This window comes from Mercenaria mercenaria, chromosome 19, assembly GCF_021730395.1.
Source record: "Mercenaria mercenaria strain notata chromosome 19, MADL_Memer_1, whole genome shotgun sequence".
In the NCBI taxonomy this organism is placed as follows: Eukaryota; Metazoa; Mollusca; class Bivalvia; order Venerida; family Veneridae; genus Mercenaria; species Mercenaria mercenaria.
This window is the reverse complement of record NC_069379.1, coordinates 39,454,211-39,479,578: the sequence shown is the minus strand read 5'-3', so window position 1 is coordinate 39,479,578 and position 25,368 is coordinate 39,454,211. Positions and strand designations below refer to the sequence as shown.

Sequence of the window (25,368 nt, the reverse complement as noted above, 5' to 3'; positions counted from 1 at the left end):
TATATTGCATGCTTGTTAATGGAGGTACATCCGTTTCTAGGATACTAAATGTTAATTCCAAATAATTTTATTAAACTACAGAAATAATTAACATGTTTAGAAATGTTTCAAGGGTTGATAAGAAGGCTGACATCTACGAACACACTGTTATTAAATGCTATTGTTTCAGTTGATTATTTGTTTAAAAACAAAGCAAATTGTCTGTATACTATAGTGTAACAAGTACTGAAAGGTCAAGCTATTGGTTAATGAGTCAGCTACATAATTATATTAATCAGCATTACTTCCAGATTCCTATTTTTAATGGATAAACAGCAGGCAGATGGGCAATCGGTTACCAATCTAGCAGGCGTCTTCTTTAGAACAATTTAAAACCTGCCTCTGAGAGGGATCGAAACTTCAATATTTAGGCTGAGAGGACGTGCCTTATCCATAAGGGCACTGCAGCTCGGCATTGTCTTTGACAAAACAACGTTAAATTATTACTCATTGTGATTAGTTTCTGTTTTTGCTCAACGACAGAACAGAGAAATACATAAACCAAGGCGACATTTTGCCGTGGAATCATCTAAAATACCTCCTTAATGTTGAAAATAAACATTTGACAAATCTAACATTTGTAGTCTTAGTATGAACGTAGTATGAAAAAATGTAGAATTTTTAATGTAAAAATTAATTGTTATAATGATTAGTAAGTAATAAAATGTACGAACAGATCCTTTTAGAAGCAAAGAATGAACCAAGCAACATAATACCAGTCCAGACTTGGTTCGACTGAATCTGTACATGAGAGTGTACGATAAAACGTGCACACCCCCCCCCCCCCCCCGCCCCCATAGGTTTATACAGTTTTCATGATGATGAAAATTGATGTACTACATGATCCTAAATGACAAGAAAATCTAAAAGTTTGGTGCAATAACTATAACAATTCAACTAAGCATGAATGAAATATATAACTTATTAGTTACTTTATATACTACACATATATAGATACTCCTGGGTATATAGTTCTTTAAAGTTGTATCATACATTTCAGTGCAATAAAAACTGATAACTAAAATCACTAATTAGAAAAAAGAACCCAACAAATTCCTCAATTTGATGTCTAAACTCGTAACCGTCTTGAATAACGTTCATACAACACTCGATCAGAACAATGTTTTTTTTCCAATAGATAAAAAAACCCATTGACAAAAAAAACAACACCACTGACCTCTTAATTTGATAGTCATAACACAGAAGCATTAAAACGGTATATTATACTTAGAATTTATAGTTATATATATTGAAGTCAGTGACGTTCACAGACGTTTTCGTATTGTTAATGATATAGAATAAGAAAACAAGTTTCGATTTCATCCAAAGATTGCATTAGAATACGTTGGGTAAGCCAAAGATCGGTGGTCTAGATCCAGTTTTCATAGTTGTATTCAGTATGTCTATCTCTAGGAATGTGGTACGGTTGGCTATACTGAAACAGAATGATTCTAAAATTTAAATTACAAAATCGTATTTCCATGTAGTAAAGTGCTGAAAAGTACACACGGCTTCAAAATGGAAGAACATCAGTAAGTGGTCATCTTTTGTCGAGGTTTCACAGGTAAAAATGTGTTCGCTGAGAGGAACTTTAAGAAAATGTTGAACAATGTTAAATTCATGTAATTCTTTCGATGTTTTTGTTGTAAAATTGCGACTTAAAAAATGCCATCAGCATGTGTTTGAAACTGTAACTGGTAATAAAGGAAAATTAAGGAAAGCCAAACAACAGTATGTATTTATTGATAGGTTTTATCAGTAGTTTCAATCATTTTGAGATAAAAAGAAACAAATATACGCGTGTGGAAAACTAAACATTTAAATCTCCTGAACGAATCGTATTTTTTTCCCAGTAACTTTACTTCCGTTAACAACGTTCGTTTACTTATATATTTATCTTTTATCACAGTGACAGGTACAAAATAAACAGATACAGTGCAGTTTTTATAAGAATTAGATCAGATCAATACCCAGCCTAATAAGGCTTATCAGTCACATAATACATTGTTGAGAAGTAATTCATTATGCAATTTACATTTACTGAAAAGAAAGTAAATATAATGTGGTGCATATATAATAAAATTGAGAACCTAACATTTGGTTGAAAAATGGACAAGGTGGTTCAAGCTTTAATGAAACTAACATTAAAATATTTCTATCTGTTTAAAAAGGATTTAACCAAATCACTTTCTAGCAGAGTTGATACAACGTTGTTACTTACAGCAGGGCTATTTCCGTATGATGACCCAGATAATTTGTTTTTCCATCTTAGAACACTACTTTTAGTGTCTGCAGAGTTACCTTCAATGGAAATGGTTCCAATAAATAACCTTCAGAAACACGAGCCATGCGAACGAGATGCCATATAAAACTAAGTAATACAGAATAAATATCGTGTACTTTAAACTACTACAATGAAGCGTTTTAGTGATAATTCATCCGTCATTCAAAATTCAGCAATCAATATTTATTCATTTTGGAAATATTTACATTGTTTAAATGTTTTATTAATTAATGTCGTCATTCATATTGATTATAGGTTTGATAATACCAAATCGTGAACGAATATTGCTAAATATCAACAACATCCAGTAGTAAATATGATAGCTGTTGGTCAGTGTTCATGGAAATCATCCATTGAAACATGTGAGCAGTTAAATATAAATGAGCCGCGCCATGGGAAAACTAACATAGTGCGTTTGCGACCAGCATGGATCCAGAAGAGCCTGCGCATCCGCGCAGTCTGGTCGGGATCCATGCAGTTTGCTAATGGTTTCTCTAATTGCAATAGGCTTTGAGAGCGTGCAACATGGATCCTGACCAGACATAGCGGATGCGCAGGCTGGTCTAAATCTATGCTTGTCGCAAATGCTCTATGTTGGATTTCTTATGGTGATGCTCAAATGTATTTAAATGACCTGAATTTCTATAATAGTGATACAGTACCTCTTTGCATTCCTTGTAATTTGCGGGCACCAGGACCAACCCTATATGGACTGTGACCGAACAAGCCAGTTCTTGCTCTGAATAATATTGCTTAGATATCAAAATCAAAATTATACTTAGGTTGAACAAATCCAGAGAAAAAAAATCAAGTTTGATATTCAAGTAAAAACAATTGCCATCTCTTAACTTACAACTTATTTTTGTAATTTTCATGAGATCTTTCGTGTTTAACTGGATCACACTGGAGTTTTCATATAAACAATACTTGTTTAAAAATATTTTTAAACGTTTACCTATGTTTCTTCATTTCCTGTTTTCTAGAGAGATGTCTAAAGCACACGCCAGTAATAGCCACGATAAGCACGAGAAACAGTACCGCCGCCGACAGTCCAGTGACCAACGACCAGTTTACTGAAAATAGGAAAGTAATGAGAGACAAATTTCAAAACATACTGCATTTCTTAAAGACATTTATAAATAGCATTTCAATGCCTGTTGATCCATGTCTTTTGTTTTATCTGAAAGTGTTGTGTCTGCCGCACAAGTGTTAGTAAATAGGATGACCATGAATAATAGGCAAGAATCACTACAGTCACGTGTGTAACTGCGAAATGTTAAAATCTAACTCTGTAATAACTGGATTTCTGTTGAGGTATTATTGAAAAATATAATGTAAAAATAATGAAAATTCCGAAACCTAATTTTTGCCATACTTTTGATTTGTAATTTCTGTTTCAGTAGACAATACACTTTAAATGTTACCAAAATTTAACGTGTTTACCAGGCATCAATATTTGTTATATTCTGATACCAGTATAATAAAGTATTTGCTTATTTGTGGATTGGATACATTAAAGCATAAAGGGTCTCCGTGGCCGAGTGGTTAAGGTCGCTGACTTCAAATCACTTGCCCCTCATCGATATGGGTTGGAGCCTCACTCGGGGCGTTGAACTCCACCTGGGGTCTTCCTCCACCATTAAAGCTGGAAAGTCGGCATATGACCTATCATGTGTCGGTGCGACGTTAAATCAACAAAATAAAAGAAAACAACAACAAAAAAAGAAAAAAAAAAACAAGACAAAAAAGCCCCAAAAAACATTAAAGCATAAATTATTAACTATATTCACAATACCGTAGTAGACCGTCGATGAATATTAACAAGTATTGTGTACAAAGGGACTTACCATCAGTTCCGTCTTCTATAAGTCTACAAGTAAGGAGAACATACTTTTAAATGCCATTAACATTATCATAGGTTGCAACTTGGTAACGATTTTATCTCTGTAAAGATATTGTGATTTTAAATTGTCCTTTAAGGACAAAGTACTGTAACAATAAGTTTGAATTGTAGTTGACTGCAAAATTTGTATAGTAGGTAGTGTACCTATTGAAAATTTGCAATTCATAGAATTCATACTTTTATCGCTTTTCCCTCACTTAATATAATAATCATCGACTTGTCTAGGAGGTAATAAATCTGTCTGGTTTTGTTATGAATTGGAATTGGTAGGTTGTTTTCTGATAACAGCACTTTCTTGGTCTATATACTTCAACACAGATAATTCAGTTTAGTAAAATAATCTCAAATCTTACCTGCAGGTAGGATAGTCGTTTTCAGCTTTGCATTCGTAACCCTCATTACAGCCTACAGCTGTCACGTTGTAAACTTCGCACGGTTTCCAATCTTTATACACGTCTGTCAAATACAATAAAGTAAACAGAAAAATAAATGAGCCGCGCCGTAAAAAACCAACATAGTGGCTTTGCGACCAGCATGGATCCAGACCAGCCAGCGCATCCAAGCAGGATCCATGCTGTTTGCTAACGGTTTCTCTTATTACAATATACTTTTAAAGTTAACAGCATGGATCCTGACCAGACTGCGCTGATGCGCAGTCTAGTCTGGATCCATGCTTGTTGCAAAACCACTATAATTTTGGTTTTTTCATGGTGCGGCTCAAATACATTGCAATGTATCGTAATATTTATAACATAAACTATTCACAAAACAAGAGGGTCATGATGACCCTAGATTGTTAACCTGAGAAATATGAGCTTCATGTTTCAAATGTCAAACTGATGCTAAATTATCAAGAAAATAGGTAAATAGATTACATTCATAGTCACAGAAAGTCAATGTAAAATAGCTGTGCAAAACTGTATATGTCATTCAAATTTCAAAGCAGTATCTTAAAAACAAGAAAGTAGGTCAATTGGTCAAGGTCATAGGCAAGTTACCCCTTATTTCATGGGATATCAGGTAATAATTAAACGGTCTAGGAAATATCATAAGATAATATTTAAAGTATTCTTTTCCTATATAGCTGATATATAACCCTGTGGTATAATTTGAACAATATTGTTAGGTAATATCAAGACTATGCTAAATATCAAATATCAAAGGCCTATGCACTCAACTTTCACACAAGAAGATTTTTATTTTCTGTCCTAAAACACGGGACCACCAGGACACGGCCTTCTTTCGCCCCAGGTCCATAATTTGAACAATTTTGGTAGAGGAGCTCAAGGCAATGCAACATATCAAAAGCCTACGCCTTGTAATTTCAGGCAAGAAGATTTTAAAAGTTTTTTTTTCTACGTAAGACATTGTAAGCTTAGGACACCCTGGGCGGGTCCTCTTTTCCCCTCAACAGCATAATTTGAAACGAATTTGAATCTTGGTAAAGGACCACTAGCAATGCTTCATACTAAATATCAAAAGTCTAGGCATTGTAATTTCAGGCAAGAAGATTTTAAAAGATTTTTCCTACATAAGACTATGTAAACTTGGGACCCCCTGGGCGGGGCCTCTTTTCACCTCAGGAGCATTATTTAAAAAAAAAATCTTGGTAGAGGACCACGACCACTAGCAATGCTTCATACCAAATATCAAAAGCTTAGGCCTTGCAGTTTTAGACAAAAAGAGTTTTAAAGTTGTTTCTCTAAACAAGTCTATGTAAATCTTGGAACCCCTGGGACTGGGCTTTTTTTCAGCTCAGTGTAATAACTTGAATAACTTGAATCTCGGTAGTGAATCACAAGACAATGCTACTTACCAATACCAAATATCAACGGCCTGCGTCTTGCGGTTTTATACAAGAAGAAATTTAATATTTTTTTCCTTTATAAGTCTATGTAAAACTTAGTACCTAAGGGCCAGGTGCCTCTTTTCACCCCAGCGGCATACTTTGAACAATCTTCATAGAGGACCATATTAGATAACGTCACATGCCAAATATCAGGTTCTATGCCTTACGAGTTTGACCAAAAAGATTTGGAAAGATTTTTTCCTTTCGATTGCCATGGCAACCGGAGTTCTGAGTGTAATTTAACTCTTAGAACAATTTTGAAAGGAGATCAAGCAAGAAACATACAGGCCAAGTTTCATAAACTTCCTCCAAACGGTTTTAGGAGAGATATTGTTTAAAGGAGAGTCTGGACGGACGGACGTCGGACGATCACAATAGCTTACCCAGAGTATTTTGTGCGAAGGTGAACTAAAACAAGAATACCCCAACACATGAGTTATACATGCATATAAAGGAAATATTCCAGTGATTAAACTACAAGTATGTTTGAAAATAATAATAATCTATATTTGTGTTTTTTCAATATGTTTATACAGTCAAACATGTACTACAGACGAGCTCCGAATTAACACTTCTGTAACACCTTCTGATAAAGACCTTTTCACGGTTTACAAGCAATAGTGTATATGCACGTTACCTATATTTAGGGTCTGCGTGTCAAAAAAAAATCAGTTATCTTTTCTTAGTGGTAGTATTACAAACAGGTTTTACATATAGACTAGTTTTGTTACACATTAGGTCTAAGTTTTGTTAACATATGGTAATGAAATACTAACCGCATCAGTTTCGTAAAACTCACCTGATGAAGCCGTGATATTCTCACCATATAACGATATTTCAGCACCCTTTTCAAGATCCAAGACCGCTCTTGTTAAATTCAAGGCAACGTCTTCCACTTTCTCACCATACACAACAGTGTAATCGACGAGGATGCTTCCTGGCCTATCGATATATAATTTCAAATTGAGCTTAGCAGTTAAAACCAACTCATTGATACAAAGTAAATCTAAATGTTTGGCACTGAGATCAAGAAAAATAATATAGCGACACTTAACAAAAACATTACTTGTCTGATAGCGTCATTTGAGTATAGAGCCAAGCCAATGAACTTACGCAACAGAAATGTAAAGATATTAGTAGGTTGAGTTGATTTTGTATTTTCTATGACAATTTCAATGCATTATTGAAGTCAATGAAGTTCTACTAAGAAAGATTACAGCCTTACATGCATTCAAAATAATTTGCACAGTTAACATTTACACGATACTTTAGTGATACTGCTTATCTACAGTAAATAAATATGGAGCCATGATACCTTCTCCTTTGTTTATTTTTACATTTAGTTTTTGGTAACCAGCCCCGCCACGACAATATCAAGTAACGTTTGCTTTTTTATCAACTAGCGTCCAAGGAAGGTGAAAACAGAGTTTACAAGGCATTCAATTATGCAAAAAACTTCGTTCTTCAGACATAAGTTCATTGATGTGTTACGTTTTATTCACCGATTTTATAACAAAACCAGTTCATGGTTATAATATTGTCAAAACATTCCAATACTTCAATAAAGTCACCACTGCAATAAACATTATTTTGATAATAAATAGATGCGATGTTAAAATTTTATCAAACCATACAATGCATTACTCCGAAAAGAAAAAAATAAGATAATATAGCTAAATCATATATCAGTTCAATACATGAACAATGTACATCTTAGAACATTCTTGCGTCCAGTGTATAATTTCTTAGATAAAGATAAATAACCAAAGATAAAGGCTACGTTTTTAAGAACGGAGTACGATAAAACTGCAGCGGAGTACGATAAAACTGTAGCGGAGTACGATAAAACTGCAGCATCAGAGAAACACAAGTACAAGATAAACGTATACACAAAAATAAGTAGAAAATGTAACATATGTAGACAACAGAATCTATGTCTAATGGGCATTTATAAGGATTGTATAAAATCTGATCAGCTGTACTCGTATTTTATCTACACGAAATGTCTGTTCATGTAAATTATGGTCGTTTGTTTGTTTGTTTGTTTTGGGTTTAACGCCGTTTTTCAACAGTATTTCAGTCATGTAACGGTGGGCAGTTAACCTAACCAGTGTCCCTGATTCTGTACCAGGACAAACCTTTCTCCGCAAGTAACTGCCAACTTCCCCACATGAATTATCAGAGGTGGAGGGCTAATGATTTCAGACACAATGTCGTTTATTAAATAGTCACGGAGAAAATACGCCCCGCCCGAGGATCGAACTCACGACCCAGCGGTCCGTAGACCAACGCTCTTACCTACTGAGCTAAGCGGGCGGGGGTCGTTCGTTTGATTATAGTACATGTATAAGTTAAACATACCGTATATCATGGATAATAATGTCTATTGGTGCAGAGGTATATCTCTTGAAATAGTCCAGTAACTGAAACAGTTTAAGATATTATGAATAAAATCTGGAAATATGAAGTCAAACGTTTATATAACAAGAATGACTTTTTTACATTTCACTGGTGCTTTGCTATTAGAAAATAGCATTTTGTATGAATTTAATCTTTTTGTATTTAAATCCAAGAAGGAATGTCTACTTGCAACATATTTCATTGGTGTTGTTGTTAAAAAACATTTTACTTTCAATTGTGTTTTATTATAGTAACACTTTATATTTTATTTAAGACTGACAGACAAATATATGTAGGAAGCGTTATTTTTATACACATAAAATGTATTGAGGTACTAGGCGAACTTACGCTGCGTTTAAGTTCCAGTTGAAGTGTGTTGAAAATGTTTGCGGAATCAAGATTAGTTCCAGCAGGCAAATCAGTTTCAATCGCAATACTATGGCCAAACGATATACCTAAAGATAGCTTAGATATTTTAAAATACTTGCATAAATGGTTGCATGAAGAAAGCAAAATAAGACTCAATTTAATCTTTAAGCTACAAACACATTAAATAGGAATATTAAAGAACAATTTGTTAAAAGAATGTAACATTGAAACATTTTATGCATATACACAATGTAGATAAACAGTATGCACACCTTCGAAGTCTGTTAAACGAACGTAAAGCAAAATGTATGTGTCATTATCTACATAATTATGCATGACAATACAACAAATGTATACTGCTCCTTCATGTTTACATTCAGTACCACATTGAGTAAATTGTAAAAATAATAACACCTTTATTCTAACTTACCAGGTTTTGGAATTGTTGGTCGAACATCTAAAACAAGAAACAGTGGAATTTTAGACACAAACCAAATTCATTTACAATTGGAAAAAATGATTCGATCATCTCTAAATAAAGGCACTATGTATTTCTTTTAGTAGATAACGTTTACCTTTGAGTCAAAAGATTAGATATTGCTTAATAAAAGGTCAAACGATTTCCTCAGGAAAATATTATGTAATACATCTGTTTAAAGGTCTGTAATAGTTATATCTGAATTTTCTAATTTTGCATTTTTGAAGAGTGGTTTTTGGAGGGGTTAGAGTTGTTGCACTTTCCATTATCTCTCATGAACAGACTCAGTCTGACCGAGTCTGCTATTATTTTGCTTGGTTGTATTTGACCTTCATACATATTTTATCAACTATCACAACAGCAGTCGTAAAACGTCTCCCCTGTACTTGGATTCAGTGTTGTTATATTTCCCATTCCTTAGAGATCATGGACTTCATTCAATATCAATATAATAAAGTTCCACTTAAGCCGGTGTTTGGTTGCATTCTATGCTTCCAAAGGCTCTTCTACAGATTTTGTAATTTTTTCCCCAACCAAAAATATTCAATGTTGTTTCACCTTCAACACAGAATCCGCCTGTATCCTTTTTAAACCCTCTCAGGCAGTCACACAGGAACGATCCTAAGGTGTTAACACAAGTTGTGTTTTTCATCGTAATACACGCGGCGGTTTCCTCGCATTCGTTGACATCATCGTTGCACGTGTCTCCAATCCAACCATTTTTGCATTTACATTTTCCTGTTACTGTGTCACATGTTTGGTTTTCATTTACTGTATTGGTCGCGTTGCAGTTGCAAGATTCAGAGCAATTTTCACCATAGGTACTTCCGGTGCATTCTGAAATTAGAAGCATGCAAAGAATACTGTCGGTGGTACAGGATTTAAATGAATTCAAGAAAATTATAAAAATAACATATCAGTTAAGCCTGCATTAACTTAAATGTTCATCTTCTGGAAAGTCATTTTGCTTTTAATGACTTATTGTCAGTTACTTGGTTTACATTAAGAGAATGTTTACTATTTCCCGAATACCGAATACCCAATTCTTTTTATACACACAAACTGTGTAGTACATGTCTGCATGTTCATGATTTTACAAGTGATATATCATCCAAGTTCAGTTAAAATATACATGTACTTCGAAAACTTACCATCACAGTTTCCATTTTCTTTTTTTGAATAACCTAGGTTGCACCTGCATTCAAAGCTTCCCAATTTGTTTACACATGCAGAATTATCCGGGCAAATATCTTCAAAGTCACATTCATTGATATCATACTGACAATTAGACCCTTTCCATCCAGATTTACACATACATATTCCAGTTTTTGCGTTACAGAACATTGTTTTCTTCACTTCGCATGTACAATGTGATTCACAGTTATCTCCGAATTTCCACTGATCGCAGTCTAAGAACAGAAAAAGAAAGCAAGACTGGTTCTTTAATAATCATCTGTCAGGTGTTTACGTAACCGTTCAAACGTGTCCATCTTACATGGATATGTGAATGATATATTTTTAAGCAGTTTAAACGTATATTTTCAAGAACTTAAAATAATGGATAAGAAATGATATCAAATATAAATATATATCTCTGAAAAAAAAAGTTAAACTTCATTTGATGTCTAGTTTGTATAGTGACACCTTGAATTATCTAATTTCTGCAATTTATTTAAACACTGTAAATGTTATCTTCTTGCATGGTATATGTTGTGTTGTAAATAGCAGTGTATAGCATCACTAGACCTAGCTGTTAATATTTGTTTTACCTGTTTACAAGATATGAATGAATTGTTTGCTCTTAACAAGTATACATATACCTATCCATAATAGACTTAATTCTTAACTCTGCAATACACTGAGGAAACAGGTGGTGTATATGTAGCGTTGACAAGATGTGATTTATATCAATGCTAATAAAAACATGTACAAACACAGCATGATGCTACATATTTTTGAAAAATCATTTAGTACATGTTTTATGACCTAACCTGTACAAACATCGCCTTGTTCTCGAAAGCCCTTGTCACATTCACACATATAAGAACCATCCTCATTTATGCAGGTGGAGTTTGCTTTCGTCTGGCAGGTATTAACATTTTCTGTACACTCATCTATATCACGAGAACACTGTTCACCTTCCCAACCCTTTCAACAGACATCAGAGTAATATGATAATATTGTTTACTATCCACCCACCCATCCCTTTAAAACAAAACGCAATGTGGTAAGCATCTAAAATGTTTACTGCAATAATTACTTCGGAGAACATGGCATATTTCCAGGCCTCAGAAGAGTGTGCATTCGGTTTTAACTACCACTAAACTGGTGAACTGGTTGTCAATGTGTGAATTCTACTAAACCTTAACTCTCCATACAGTACACGTGTAAAATCCAAGCAAAATAAACTAAATTTGATTATTATTCTTTATAGATTTTATAAGAAGATACAAATGTCTAGATATAGCAACGGCACTATTGGGCGCACATACAAATGAGATAACTATATATGCAGAATTAACAAAAATATACCTCTTTGCAATAACAACTTCCGTTTTCATTGTTACAGGCATGGGTGGTATCCAAATTGCATGCGCAGGGTTCACCGCAGTTATCACCGTACATGAAATTGTCACATTCTAACAAAACAAGACAAATATTTGTATTCAATTTATTAAAAAAAAAAAAAAAAAACTTTTGTATTAGGATAAAATCATACCAAAACGTGTAAGTCTACCCGTGTGTTTAATCTTGATGCGACAAATACACAGATAAGTAAAGTAAATCGGAAAATGCCACTTGTAAGTTAGTTCCATTATTGAAATAATTTGTAACTGATATATACTATCATTTTTGTAATCATAATAATAAATAACATTAAAGAGAAGATGCGCTCGTAATATTCCAAATCAAAAGTCATCAAAAAGGACACATCAATATGAACAATAATTACAAATACAATTATATATTTGAGTAAAAAAGCTTTTTGCTTATAACTGCTAAAACTTTCATCAAAATACTAGAAGGTACACAAACAACTTTACGAAAATAAACATCATTACCGCTAATAAGGAGATTAAATCAAGTCCAATATTGCAAAAATGACCCACACTAAATTTCATAAAAGTTACTAATCAAGCAGAGTCATCGGTAAGCATTTCTTGAAATAGGAATGACAGTACCATGTTGTACTGTCATTTCCTTGAATGTTTATTGAAATTCTGAAACTAACTGCACTGTACAGGATGCGACATTACCACAAGGTCCTGATTTTCATGCAATGTTCTTTAAATTATGACCAGGGTTTTCGACAAAGGGATTAAAATGTCTTACTTTTTTTCCTCAGTGGAGCATAATGCTCGAAAAAAAAATGGACGAAGCATGTCGGTGAAATGTACAAAAATATTATAATAGGTTATGTAAACTATTTAACTGAAAACCGTCGAAGCCACAAGTCTCCCCAGGCCATTGGGAGACAATTAATGCAAATACAGACTACCATGCAAATGACGTAGGCATAAGGGAACATGCATGGCCTTAAATTCTATTTATTTTTTTGCCAAAATTCAGAAATTATACTTTTATATAACTGAAATATATAAATAAATTAATGACCCTGTATTTAATGAAAAATGGTTAAGTTATCTTCTACATACCCTTGCATAGTTTGCCACTTGTCTTTGAATATCCCCTATTGCAAATACAGTCAAAACTTCCATTCAAATTCACACAAGATGAATGTTCCGGACATACAGATTCATCGGCACACTCGTTGATATCAACTTCACAGTTGGTGCCCTTCCATCCTGATTTACACGTGCAGTCACCATTTTCTGCATTGCATGTTTCTGTGTTTGAAATCTCACATGTGCAATTTGATTTACAGTCGAGTCCATAGTTCCACGGTTGACAAGCTGAAATATTTTCATTATCGCATACCATATATATTTACTGCATTACATAGAGTCTACAGTATCACAATTGTAGCTAATATACACCTGAGAATGATTGTAATAAGTACTGTAACTGAATGAATTATTACGGCTCTCATTATTATGGAAACTAAACACAGGAGAAAATGCTTCAACGAGCAAGATTGCGACGTCTTAAAAAGCTTTATGACCAGAAATAAACTTGAAAAAAAAAAAAGATTTACATGGGAAAAATGTAGATTAGAGGACATTGCAGAATGTCACAGTAGCAAGACTCGTTCACATTCCATAACCCATTTATGTTTGTAATATTATAATAAATCATGATACGCGTTTGTCATTTTGTCAAACCTGTTTTATTTCTCTTGTCTATGATGTATAGACGATACATGGTTTTCTAACCATCGACATTGTTTTATCATAAACAGTTATTTTTAACCTACCTTCGCAGTGGGTAGCTCCGGTTTTAAGATATCCTCTATTACATTTACACTCGTAACTTCCGGCCGCATTTTCACAAATTGAAGTATTAGGACAAACAGTGTCAGACTTGCATTCATTCACATCCTCATCGCATACAGTACCGTTCCAACCAGGTTTACATATACACATTCCAGTTTCAGGGTCGCATTCTTCTGTTTTCAGTTTGTCACATGAGCAATTCTTTTTACACTCAAGACCATATGTCCATGCATTACACTCTGAAAAGGGGTGTTTTAGTGTAATATATCATTCTTTAATAATGGAAATTAGAAACAATGACAAAATTATAAAGTGCGCGGCTGTGATTAATTTTTGAGTATATATTTGTAACTACTTCAACTACACAATTACCTCGGCATGTTACTCTGTGTTCTTGTAAATAATAGCCAACGTCACAACTGCATACGAAACTTCCATCAGTGTTATTGCACTGCTGGGAACATGGATTTTCATCTGCCGTGCATTCATCTATATCTGTAATATATATTTATATATGTAATCATATATGTAATTATATATATGTACGAAGATTGATCGGGAAGTTCGTAGATTGTTCGTATAACGGCCTTATTATTTGTCGCATCACGACGGAACATAAAATAAAATTTGATAAACATTTTCTAATAAGCTTGGGGTTGAAATAAAAATACATATGATTTCAACGCGTGTAGAGTTGTATTTATTTTAAAGTAAAAGTCTAAGAACTTCCCAATCACCTCTCCTATAAACGAGTTTTCTCAGTTCCACTGAGTATCAAAGATACAATTGTAGCCTGTCAAACCTGTCTATAAAGACCACCCTAAAGGGTGCCAAAATGTTGTCTTTATTGGGAGGTGGTCTTTATTCACAGGTTAAAATACACTGTAAATGTTAAAATGGGAAACAAAACATGCGGTCTTTAGAGCTAAGTGGTCTCTGTTCAGAGATGGTCTTTAACACAGGTTTGACTGTATATTTAATGCGATACTTTTTAAATGAAATAGACCAATTATGAAGACAAGTAACGGGATATACTGTGCATATCATTTTTCTTCTACTTACATAATTACCAGCCGTTTATTTGCATTTATATATTTATGTAATAGTATATAATATTTTTCTCACATATTGCAAACAGTAAAGGTGCAATGGTTCGATACTATTAATTCTCGTTATAAGATTCGTTATGTTTATTGGGTATTGTACATGCATGATATAATATTACGAATTAACAATCATTTTATTCTTGCTTATTGAGCTGCTTACCATCACAACTATCTCCATTTGGATGAAAACCATTCATGCACGTGCAGCTTACTACGCCGTTGTTAACATAACAGAATGCATGTTCCGTACAGTTTTTCATTTCCTCTTCGTTACATTCAATTTCCGCTAAAATAGTCCGGATGAGAAATCAATGCATACTCAGATAAGCATTTCTAAAACGAGTTCAAGGAAGTTTGCATGTATACAATATTTATGTTATTCTTAAACATGTTAATGAAACAAAATGGTGTCCATATATTACGGATATCCACACTATGTTATATTAAGACACAAAAGTGTGAATTCGTTATTAGCTCTTTTACAATAAAACACGTAAACTGAACTGAACTTTGGGACTGATAAAAGGAGAAAATTATCGTAAAAATTAATCCGTTAAATGTTACTTCCCCTTGTTATTGCGAAAGTTGTACCAAATTCTTTGACAATCCTTTTAAGATACAGGCTATACGACAAAATGACATACATATTACATCTCTGAGCTAAGTATTTTTATTATGGTAAATATTTGAGCCAAACTATTAGAATAATAGTTATTAATCATTGTAAATAACAACAACTCAGAATAGCACAGAAAAATGAAGCAATGCCCTCCGAGGGTGACCTTGACTTCTTAACCAGAGGTGCAGGTCTGGCATGTTACGCTTTATTTAGTAATGGTAAATGATTGTTCAAGGTACTTGAATATCCCCACATTCATACAGAAGTGATAGAACAAAAATAATTTCAAAGTGTGACTGTGACCTTGAACATAGCGACAGGGTTATTAAACGCAACACATTGTCTTGTTATGGTAACTTTTTTGCTGTTTACTTGAATACCCATCTTTTAATGAATAAATCTATTGCGGACTGAAAAAAAACAACCTTAATCCTTTGACATCTAAGGATGACCTTGGCTATCAAAGCAAGGTATAGGTCCCGAACGTGAAACGTTGTCTTGTTATAACTTACATTTGTGTCAAGTAGTCAGAACATTCGTGCATGCATTAAAATGTCACGGGTGATTTTTCCTAGTTATTCTTAGTTATTCAAAAATCCAACATTGCACAACAAAGTTATTGACCATACAACAGATTCCGTGGTGCCTCGATGTGTATAAAAATTCAAATGTAAACACAATATGGAAATCAAAAATATATAAAACCAAAGTGTGGAATTAGGTTATGAAAAATAACAAAGTTTTAACACAGGCCAATCAAAATTTTTTTTTTTAATTTTAGAACGACATTTTTACTAACGTTTACAGGATTTCCTGTCAGTCAAATCAAGTCGGAAACCGCTTTTACAGGAGCATATATAGCTCCCGACAGTGTTTTCACAGACTTGATCGCAATTGTGACTGCCTGAACATTCATCCAAATCTGCAATGATAATAAACATTTTGTAAGTTATGATCAATCAACACTTAAGACTACCTTGTGAGTAGATTTTTTTATTATTCATAACGCGTTGTTAAGGAAAATTTAGTTGATTTAGGAAGATGTACAAACACTTCCTCGTTCTTCATGTTTTATATGACAAAATGTCTAAACAGAACTGACCTGCAATGACTTAATATCTTCAGAGAATTTAGTTACACATATATCGTAACAAAAGCTTTAAAAGCTTTACGATGATTAACTACACTTCCCCTTTTGCTTTAGCCTAACCTCAGATGAATGACCCTTAAAACGCATCTTATAAAGACCAGTAGGACTGAAGTGCCTTTGTATTTATCTTTTCTCCTATTTCGACGTGTCATTAAAGTCAGTTAATATAATCTTCATGACATTGGAATGAGATTGGCGTAATACACGGCTTAATACATACTCAATTGTTGATTGCATAATTGTTATGCAAACATTCATATATTCATATATATAGACTGTTGTTGCTTTTACTACCGACATGATGAGCTGCTGAAACGTCTCTGAAACGTCGCTGTTCCAACCTGCTGTTTTAATTATATACTTCTTGATACTTTTGGATGATAGAATACATTTAATTTTTCTATAATAGAATTTACATCAACCGGTACAAGTGGGCCTGAGGTGTATAGCACATTTCATTTACCTCTAAAGATAAGACTCGATCAAAACCGAGTCAACTGTTATATTGCTTGGTTCCGTTTTCTTATTCCAATGATCGTTGTTTCCTTTGGTGCTAAAGATAATAATTCTCTGTATTCAAAAATAATACCTACATTTCTATGATAATCGATATACTTGTTTAATAGTTTATATTATGATTACCTGTACATTTTTCTCCCTTTAAAACAAATCCCTTATGACAGGTACAAGTGTAGCCCCCTTCTGAGTTGACACATTGTTGATCACATGAATTTAATTGTAAATCATCACATTCGTCTATATCTGATAATGCAAAAGATAAGTATTATTGACAGATAAAATATTAGTTGTGAAAGCTGCTAATTACTTACCTGATCTAGTTTAACATGGTAACATGACGCCATACAAAGTAAATACAAGTGTACATATATTTAGACCTTCTGCAGGTAAAAATTTTCAATATGAAAATAATAATTCACAAAGTAAGATGCATATACGAATAAAGGACAAAGCGGTTTAAACGGTTCAGATTAATGAACATTTTAAAGTAAAACAATACGACTGAAGATTTTAAAGTAATTCGAAAACGAGCTTGACTTTAGAATTACGACTTTGGTGGTACCGCGAATACTTAAAATGATAAATAAGTGTTGCGTTGACAACAAATTGACAAGATTGTGATTTAATGCATGTATCCTGTGGGAAAAAATGAAATACCTTGACAATGTCCTGAAATATTTCTGTAGCCCGACTTGCAGGAACATGTCGCACCTCCTCGCAAATTTACACATATCGCATTTTCAGTCTGGCATGTGACCTGTCCAGTTTCGCATTCGTTGATGTCAATATCGCAATTATTTCCAGCCCAACCAGCATCACAAATACAACCTATAGAGATAATTGTACCATTTTATCAATTATTGACTGTACAAACATCGAAAGATTATGTGATGAATACCGAAAATTTGATAACACGTAGTCTCAAAACTACAACTGTGATTTTTCTTAAAAAAATCATATACGGCTATATAATAATTAGTGACACGCTGAAGGGAATATAATATGCTTACAAAAGAGAATTGGTTTTCACTGAGCGATTATTGACGAGTGTAAGAAGCTACCTATATTAAAATGATGATTATTTTACACCATTTGTTGATCCTTTATTTCTATATCAAAAGCATCGAAAATGGAACCATATGAAGCATAATATAACCCTTTTTGTGACTGATAGGGACTAGATTCAAGGTGAGTACAAGCTGTGATATTTATCAAATTGTGTAGATAGAACATACTTTTATTGTGTTACCTTAATATATAACTGATATGAAAGAAAAAACCCTATAGTGTCACAGGAAAGAAAAATATTTTTACACGAAGCAAACTCCGAAGTAGCTTATATCAAAAAGTTTGCATAAAAATCATGTGTGATCGAAAAATTGTACTACAAATTACACCGAACTGTTAAAAGGCGTCTTAGTCTTTACCTAGATTCCCATTCTTTGCTTGAGATAATTTTTCCGATCAATATTTAAATATTTATGAAATGTTTTACCTTCTAATATGACTTATTCATAGAACAGTACACTATTTTAAATTAGGCCTGCATTAGTTTCAAGAAAACTTTTATATTATGCTTCCTGCTGTTTAACTTTTTATTTATTCCGTTAGAAGGATTAATAAATTGTATTAAATACTAGTCACTTAAATTATTCATCACTTTAACTCGTGTTTAGAAATCCATAGAGCAAAAACATACTTTTGCAAGGATTATATATGAATTTCAATGTGATCATAATTTAATTAAACTTTGAGACAATCCTGTATCAGATGCATAAAACAAACGCTCAGAGAGACAAACCAAAAATAACTGAAAAAGAATGCAATTTGTATTATATTATCGCTTTGCATAGGTTTATGAATAATGAGTATACACCTTTAATTTTGTCACATGTCCCGTACAAACAGCTACAATTTTGCGAACAGTTTCTGCCATAGTGATAGTCATCGCATGCTAAAATTAGACAAAATAAATTTCAAACAAAGATTAGATGATTTTAAGTTTTACCAAAGCTTAATTTAGTCAACTAACTAAAATACAATATACAATGTACGTCATGCCTTCGAGCCTTATGGGAAAATGGGCATTTACAACTGACCACTTTCCATTGTTTTTCACTTTTGACAATAAAAATGTTACATATTTCACATAAACATAAATTTCTTATGATATTTTTGTAAGAGAAAGTTGTAGTATATATAGAACTTAGACAAGAGAAATTCAACATACAATTTACACAATATTAAAATATTCGTTTGATCAATTAATTTTAACAATAAGGTATAGATTCTTTGTAAACACCTGAACATGTTCTTCCGTCATTCTGAAGTTGTGTCCCAACTGGACAGTCACATTCATAAGAACCAGCCGTATTAATGCATGTAGCATCAATGCTGCACTTGTTTCCGACACTGTCTTCACATTCGTTTATGTCTGAAATGAAATCAACACGTTTTATTGAATTCTAAGTTTTCATTTCCATGTCTTTTAAAGAAGTTGCAATTAATCCGTTCAATCATTTTATTATTTTCTGTATATTTCGACAAGATATCAAAACAATGAAATGTTGATTACTAGCTTTTAACACGCTACCAAACTTTATTAACATATTCGTTTAGGTACTTTCCTGATCAATTACGCATATAATAAATGAGAGATGAGAATCATTGTTATTAATAAGCTTATACTCATACTTATGTTCATTATTCTAAACGCTGTAGCATGTTAATAATACAAGGTCGTATTGGGACGTAGGACGAGTAAAAATAACGTATTGACCTCCCGCAGTGACAGTGACGTCCAAACAATGTGACACCAAAACCTGTAACTGTTTGTATATGTATTGCTCATTTCCCAAGAAGCCTTACTGTTGATGAATTTATGGATGCAACAATGACTGCCTCTTAAGTTCGGTCAATATGAAGATCTCTTACATCATTTAGGGTAAGGGTAAAGATAAAGGTGTTTTACCGTGACTTGGTGAGATATAACATAAGCTGTTCGGAGCTTTTGAGCGACACTTTTACAAATAAAGGCTGAAAACTGGTACTTATCACTTTTTCAAGATTGATAAATCCTCATAAAGACTAAGTTGAAAGGGTTTACCTGTATATGATTATTAAGTACCTGTACATGTCTCGTTATCGGAGTCCAAATTATAACCTTTCTGACAACCGCAAACCGCGTTCCCCTCAGACGACACACAGAAATGTGAACATGTTAAATTATTGTCTGCAAGGCAAGGGTCTGACACTGCAATAGAGTAGTAAGATGAATCAAACATTTATCTCGTACTGTGTTCCACCTTTGTAATACACTGCAATCCATGCGATTCATTCCTCTATAGAAAAACGATATCTAGCGACATCCGAATAAACCTCAATACAACGAAAGGTTTAACCTATTTCTGTATGACGCAAAATGTATGTACATACTAGCATCAAACACTCGACAAAAATAATAGCACAATATCAATTGATTTCGTCCCATAAACGTCTCTGACGACAACAATTTCTCTCATAAAATCAATTGAAAGCTACAATAAATCGTCATTTGATACGATTTTGGGTTCTTTACAGAAAACATATTTAGCCACAAACAGCAGTCCGTAACTGTTATCAGGTAGCTGTAAAATGTCTCCCCGTACTTTAAATCAGCGTTGTTATAGTTTTATCCTTTGGAATCATGGTGTCTGTTCAATTAGAATTTAATAGACTTACTCTAACGAATGTGCTAGGAGCGTAACGCGTGTCGCAGTTTCTGTTACCCCTCATCAGCAGACCCATCATATCGAGTCTGCTATTGTTTTGATAGGTATGCTTCCAATGATCTTTTAGTGCTTTAAATATCATACTTAATAATAAAATCTGTAAAAAGATCCTTTGGAAGAAAAGAATGCAACCAAGGATAATAATAGCAGACTCGGTTTGGTTGAGTTTGTTCAAATGAGATAATGAAATGTGCAACACCTCTCACGCCCCCTAGCACCGGCTTAAGCGGAATTTCTATTACACATATGTTGAATGGTCTCCATGATTCCAAAGGGCCAGAAAATATAACAACACTGAATCCAAGTACGGGGAGACTTTTTACAGCCACCACACGGCACTTAAAGATTGCTGTATCGATAGTTGAGAGATAATGAAATGTGCAACACCTCTCACGCCTCTAGCACCGGCTTAAGCGGAACTCTATTACACACATATGTTGAATGGACTTTATGATCCCAAAGGACCAGAAAATATAACAACACTGAATCCAATACTTACATTTAATACAAGATTGTCGATCATCATTGAGAGTATATCCAGTATGACAGGCACAGGTGTACAATCCTACATTATTAGTACACCGTTGCTCACACTTATCAGTTCCCAGTGCACATTCATCTATATCTGGAAATTATCAATCAATCTATCATTTAATCAATCAACCAATTATGTTTCCTACTTATTTTTCTTATTAGATTCTTTTCTGTTGTTTTGGTATACACACAAAATAAAAGTTACGTCGTGTTTTAGATACTGTTTAATTAATTGTTTTACATGTATGTCCTGAAAACCAAAATACATCCTTTATATTTTTAATTAAAACACTCGGACAACCAATATAACAATATAATATACCTGTGCAAGATGTTTCATTGTATTTTGTATATCCGTCTCTGCAGCTGCATGAATAGCTTCCAAGTGTATTAGTACATTCTTGCATACATTCATTCAATTGTATGTCAGAGCATTCATCTGTGTCTATATACATTCAGAAAAAGCGAAGTCGTGGTTTAGTAATATTTCATCAAAACAAAAAATTTTTTTATACTAGAATTAATACAGTCTTTACACTGAATCTGATCCCTTTTGCCACTAAGTTGGGAAATATTATATTATTGAGTGTTTTAATAAAATACACATACACTAGTTGTTTTGATCTGAGTTAACATGAAATCTACGTTTTGGGGATTGCAAAAAGAACAACATATACAGTTTTGGTCATATGATCTTTTTTTATCAAATATGTTGCAAAATTATTTACCTTCACAGTCCCCTTTCTCAGTTAAGTGATATCCAGTTCTGCAAGCACATGTGTACGAGCCTAAACTATTGACACATGTTTTCCGTGGATCGACACATATTTCAACTGAAGCCACACATTCGTTTATATCGTTATCACAAGACACACCCTGCCATCCAGCATTACATATGCATCCTTTAACTGGATCACACCTATCTGCGCCGCGGCCAGTACAAACGCATGTTTGTTCGCAATTCTGTCCCCAGTAAGGAACTTCACATGCTTTAGCAAAAAAAAAAAAAAAATAATAAAACATTAGTATGTATAATTGTAAGCTAAAAAGAAACTGCCACTGGTCAACCATGGACTCTTTCAGTTTTTGCTTTTATACGAATCGTTGGTTTAGAGCCACATTGGCATAATCGAGAGATGTAATTGCATTTGGGTAGAACCACCGTAAAATAGAAAAAGTGGAAACTTCACAGGTCGCTCCGCACGACAAAAACAAAAATGTTGCAGGCTCTGTTTGATTGAACCTGTTCATGGCCGGTACAGGAAATGATGCTTCGTATACGCCCTTCTAACCCCGGGTTGACAGAATTCAAATTTACACATGCTATAAGTACAAAAACAATTAGAGACATCCAGATGTATCAACGGCGTTCTTCTAAGACTTTCCTAATTAGCTTGATGGCTACCTTGCCATGAAATAATTATAACATCATTTAATGTTTTTAAATAAGACGGTACAGGTCAAGCAATTCTAAGGTGTTTACCTAAACCAAGAATTCTCAAATGATAGCTTAAACATAAAATCAGTACTTCATAAATGTACGTCTGTTTTCTGCTCTTGATGTCAGAAGTGCATAATGTCAAAATGGTACGTTTTACTTCACTTAACTAATAGTAGCCTGAAGTCAATCTAGTAAAAAAGTACAAATCTTGACATTTACCGTCATTCATGTTAGAGATTATGATCTGAAACAAATCTAGCTTGTAGTAAATCCTGGAGACAGTCATAACTATCTCAGACAAGTGCAATATCCTGGTAGGTTACCATCGTAATTACCTGAGCATGTAGTAGGTTCCTGGAGCCGATACCCCGTAAAACATACACATTGAAAACTTCCAATAGTATTTACACAATCATGTGGACATACACCTCGGCTGCATTCATCTACATCTAAAACCATACAAAATCATGTTTCAAAAACTTTTTTGTAGCAATACAAATCCTCTCTAACTGGACACAGTATAATCATATTTACTTCTGCAACAGTCAATACAATTGTCTATGAGAATACCATTTTCATATTCTGCAAACATCAGCCCAAGTTGAGTGTTAATATGTGATATACCGTAAATGCAAACATTATTCGTTATTTTTGTCTAAAAACATCTTTGTTTTACGTTGTTATAAGTTACAAGTAACTCGTGCACGTAGGTTATATCCCGGTTTAATTTCGTTACTAATTGTCATATTATTTAAACAAACGGAAAATTTGTTTTGCAAAGTAAGTTGAACGTATATATCGAATGTCAATTTTTCATTAGAGTACAATAGGATTTCATGCAAACAGCGGCAATCAGTATCATAAACGTTTGGTCAATTTTATTGAAATAACAAAATGTAAAAAATCATCTTTGGGCAAATAACATTCACTACCTTAGGTAACTACAGTTATTAGAATGGCGAGTAAAATCTCTTGTTCCTAATACGTATTTGATTTGATGTATTTTGCTGAAAATGTATTTTGTATATCAACGGATGCATTTGTTAAAAGTGTATTTTTATATCGGTGGAGGATTTTCATTAAGAAATATTTTACAGTTGGACAAATATCTTGCTGTAGTCATACTTATTAAAGGTACAGATAATCCTGGTAACGTAACAAGATGTTCGGAGGATGTTAGACAAAACTTGAAGTACAAGATATATCTTATGTTCTATCTAAGAAAGAAGAAGCTTTCAAAGCAAAAAATGCACAATCATCTGATATTAGTGCTTGACATCGTAAATTTAGTTCACAATCATAGATATCTCACCTAATCATATTCAGCCTAACTGTTATCATGATTTGAGTGGAGCGAAACTGCTATAATTTCGTCTTGAAACATGTTTGAGATAAATGTAAAAAGGTTGAATCTACCTTTGCAAACTTCTTTTGATTCGTCAAGCTCGTACCCAGCATTGCAAAAACACTCTGGCTTCCCCTGGACTAATGTGCATCCACTCGTGTTTGAACAGGCATTCTTCTCCGATGCATTACAACCTCCGTCTTTTGTGTAAAAATGTGAGCATTCATAAATATATGTTCATTTATAAAGGCTGCCGAATATAATCTTGCCTCATAATGAAAAATATTAAATACAATGGTCTATTTAACTAACTAATAGATATAATGGAAAAAAAGCGATACCTGAAACTTCAGTACATGACCATGTTGCTGCGTCAAATTTGAACCCAGGATAGCACTGGCACGCGAAACCTCCTTCAGTATTTTTGCATATATGTGTACAATTATGCAAGGCCTGCTCACATTCATTTATATCTGAAATGTGCAGTACAGTTTAACGCATTTGTTAGATAGAACGCGTGTGTACACGCCTGCATCTTATCAAATAGCGCAGTAAGAATAAACATTAAAACCATTTAGACATAGACTAAGCAATTATACAACTGTTACAATGTATAGAATGAAATTATATGTTCAACTTGTTGGATTATGCTACTTGTATGAATTTGGCTTAAGGTTGTCTTTCTTTCATTCCGATTTGGCCCTGACATTTTGCCTTTATGTTTTATACAACTTTTTTAGATAAGCCGCTTTCCTTATATAAACAATTATAATTTGTCCTAAACCAGTGCAAAGCATCCTTTTTATCATGATAACTTACGATTACCGTTTAACATTGTGTCAGTTTACGGCAAAATATATCAAGTTCTTGTCGTTTCTAGCTACTGATTATTTCGAATGAAGCTTGTCGCAAAAATTGATGCTAGTTAATAATTGCTAACACATGTAAAATATAGTTTGTGGATACATTGTCAAAGCAATAACAACAATGACATCTTACCTTTACATTTACTATTATTTCTACTGTCAACTCTAAATCCATCGTTACAAGAACAAACAAAGCCACCCTCTCTGTTAGTACAGCTATGTTCACAATCATGCATGCCTTCGGTACATTCGTCCACATCTAGAGAACAATCAGTAAAAGCAGTAGCTTTCTATCAAACTAG

General features: G+C 33.6%; 1 protein-coding gene across 1 annotated transcript; it reads right to left on the bottom strand.

Moving 5' to 3' along the window:
- Positions 1-844: 844 nt before the first annotated feature.
- On the bottom strand, positions 845-25,320 carry LOC123542638 (fibrillin-1-like). The gene is made up of 31 exons (XM_053531569.1): positions 25,200-25,320; positions 24,542-24,673; positions 24,272-24,400; positions 23,191-23,304; positions 22,143-22,403; positions 21,737-21,859; positions 21,380-21,505; positions 20,238-20,363; positions 19,413-19,544; positions 18,987-19,064; positions 17,768-17,938; positions 17,234-17,353; positions 16,241-16,363; positions 14,983-15,108; positions 14,089-14,211; positions 13,698-13,955; positions 12,979-13,236; positions 11,855-11,961; positions 11,314-11,470; positions 10,474-10,731; positions 9,881-10,159; positions 9,275-9,301; positions 8,824-8,930; positions 8,437-8,498; positions 6,875-7,017; positions 4,580-4,682; positions 4,171-4,193; positions 3,279-3,396; positions 2,986-3,062; positions 2,261-2,340; positions 845-1,474 (listed from the first exon to the last, which is right to left on the bottom strand). Exons 1-31 carry the CDS (start codon positions 25,300-25,302, stop codon positions 1,409-1,411), a joined length of 4,110 nt encoding a protein of 1,369 aa, XP_053387544.1. The 5' UTR covers positions 25,303-25,320; the 3' UTR covers positions 845-1,408.
- Between the last annotated feature and the right edge of the window lie 48 nt (positions 25,321-25,368).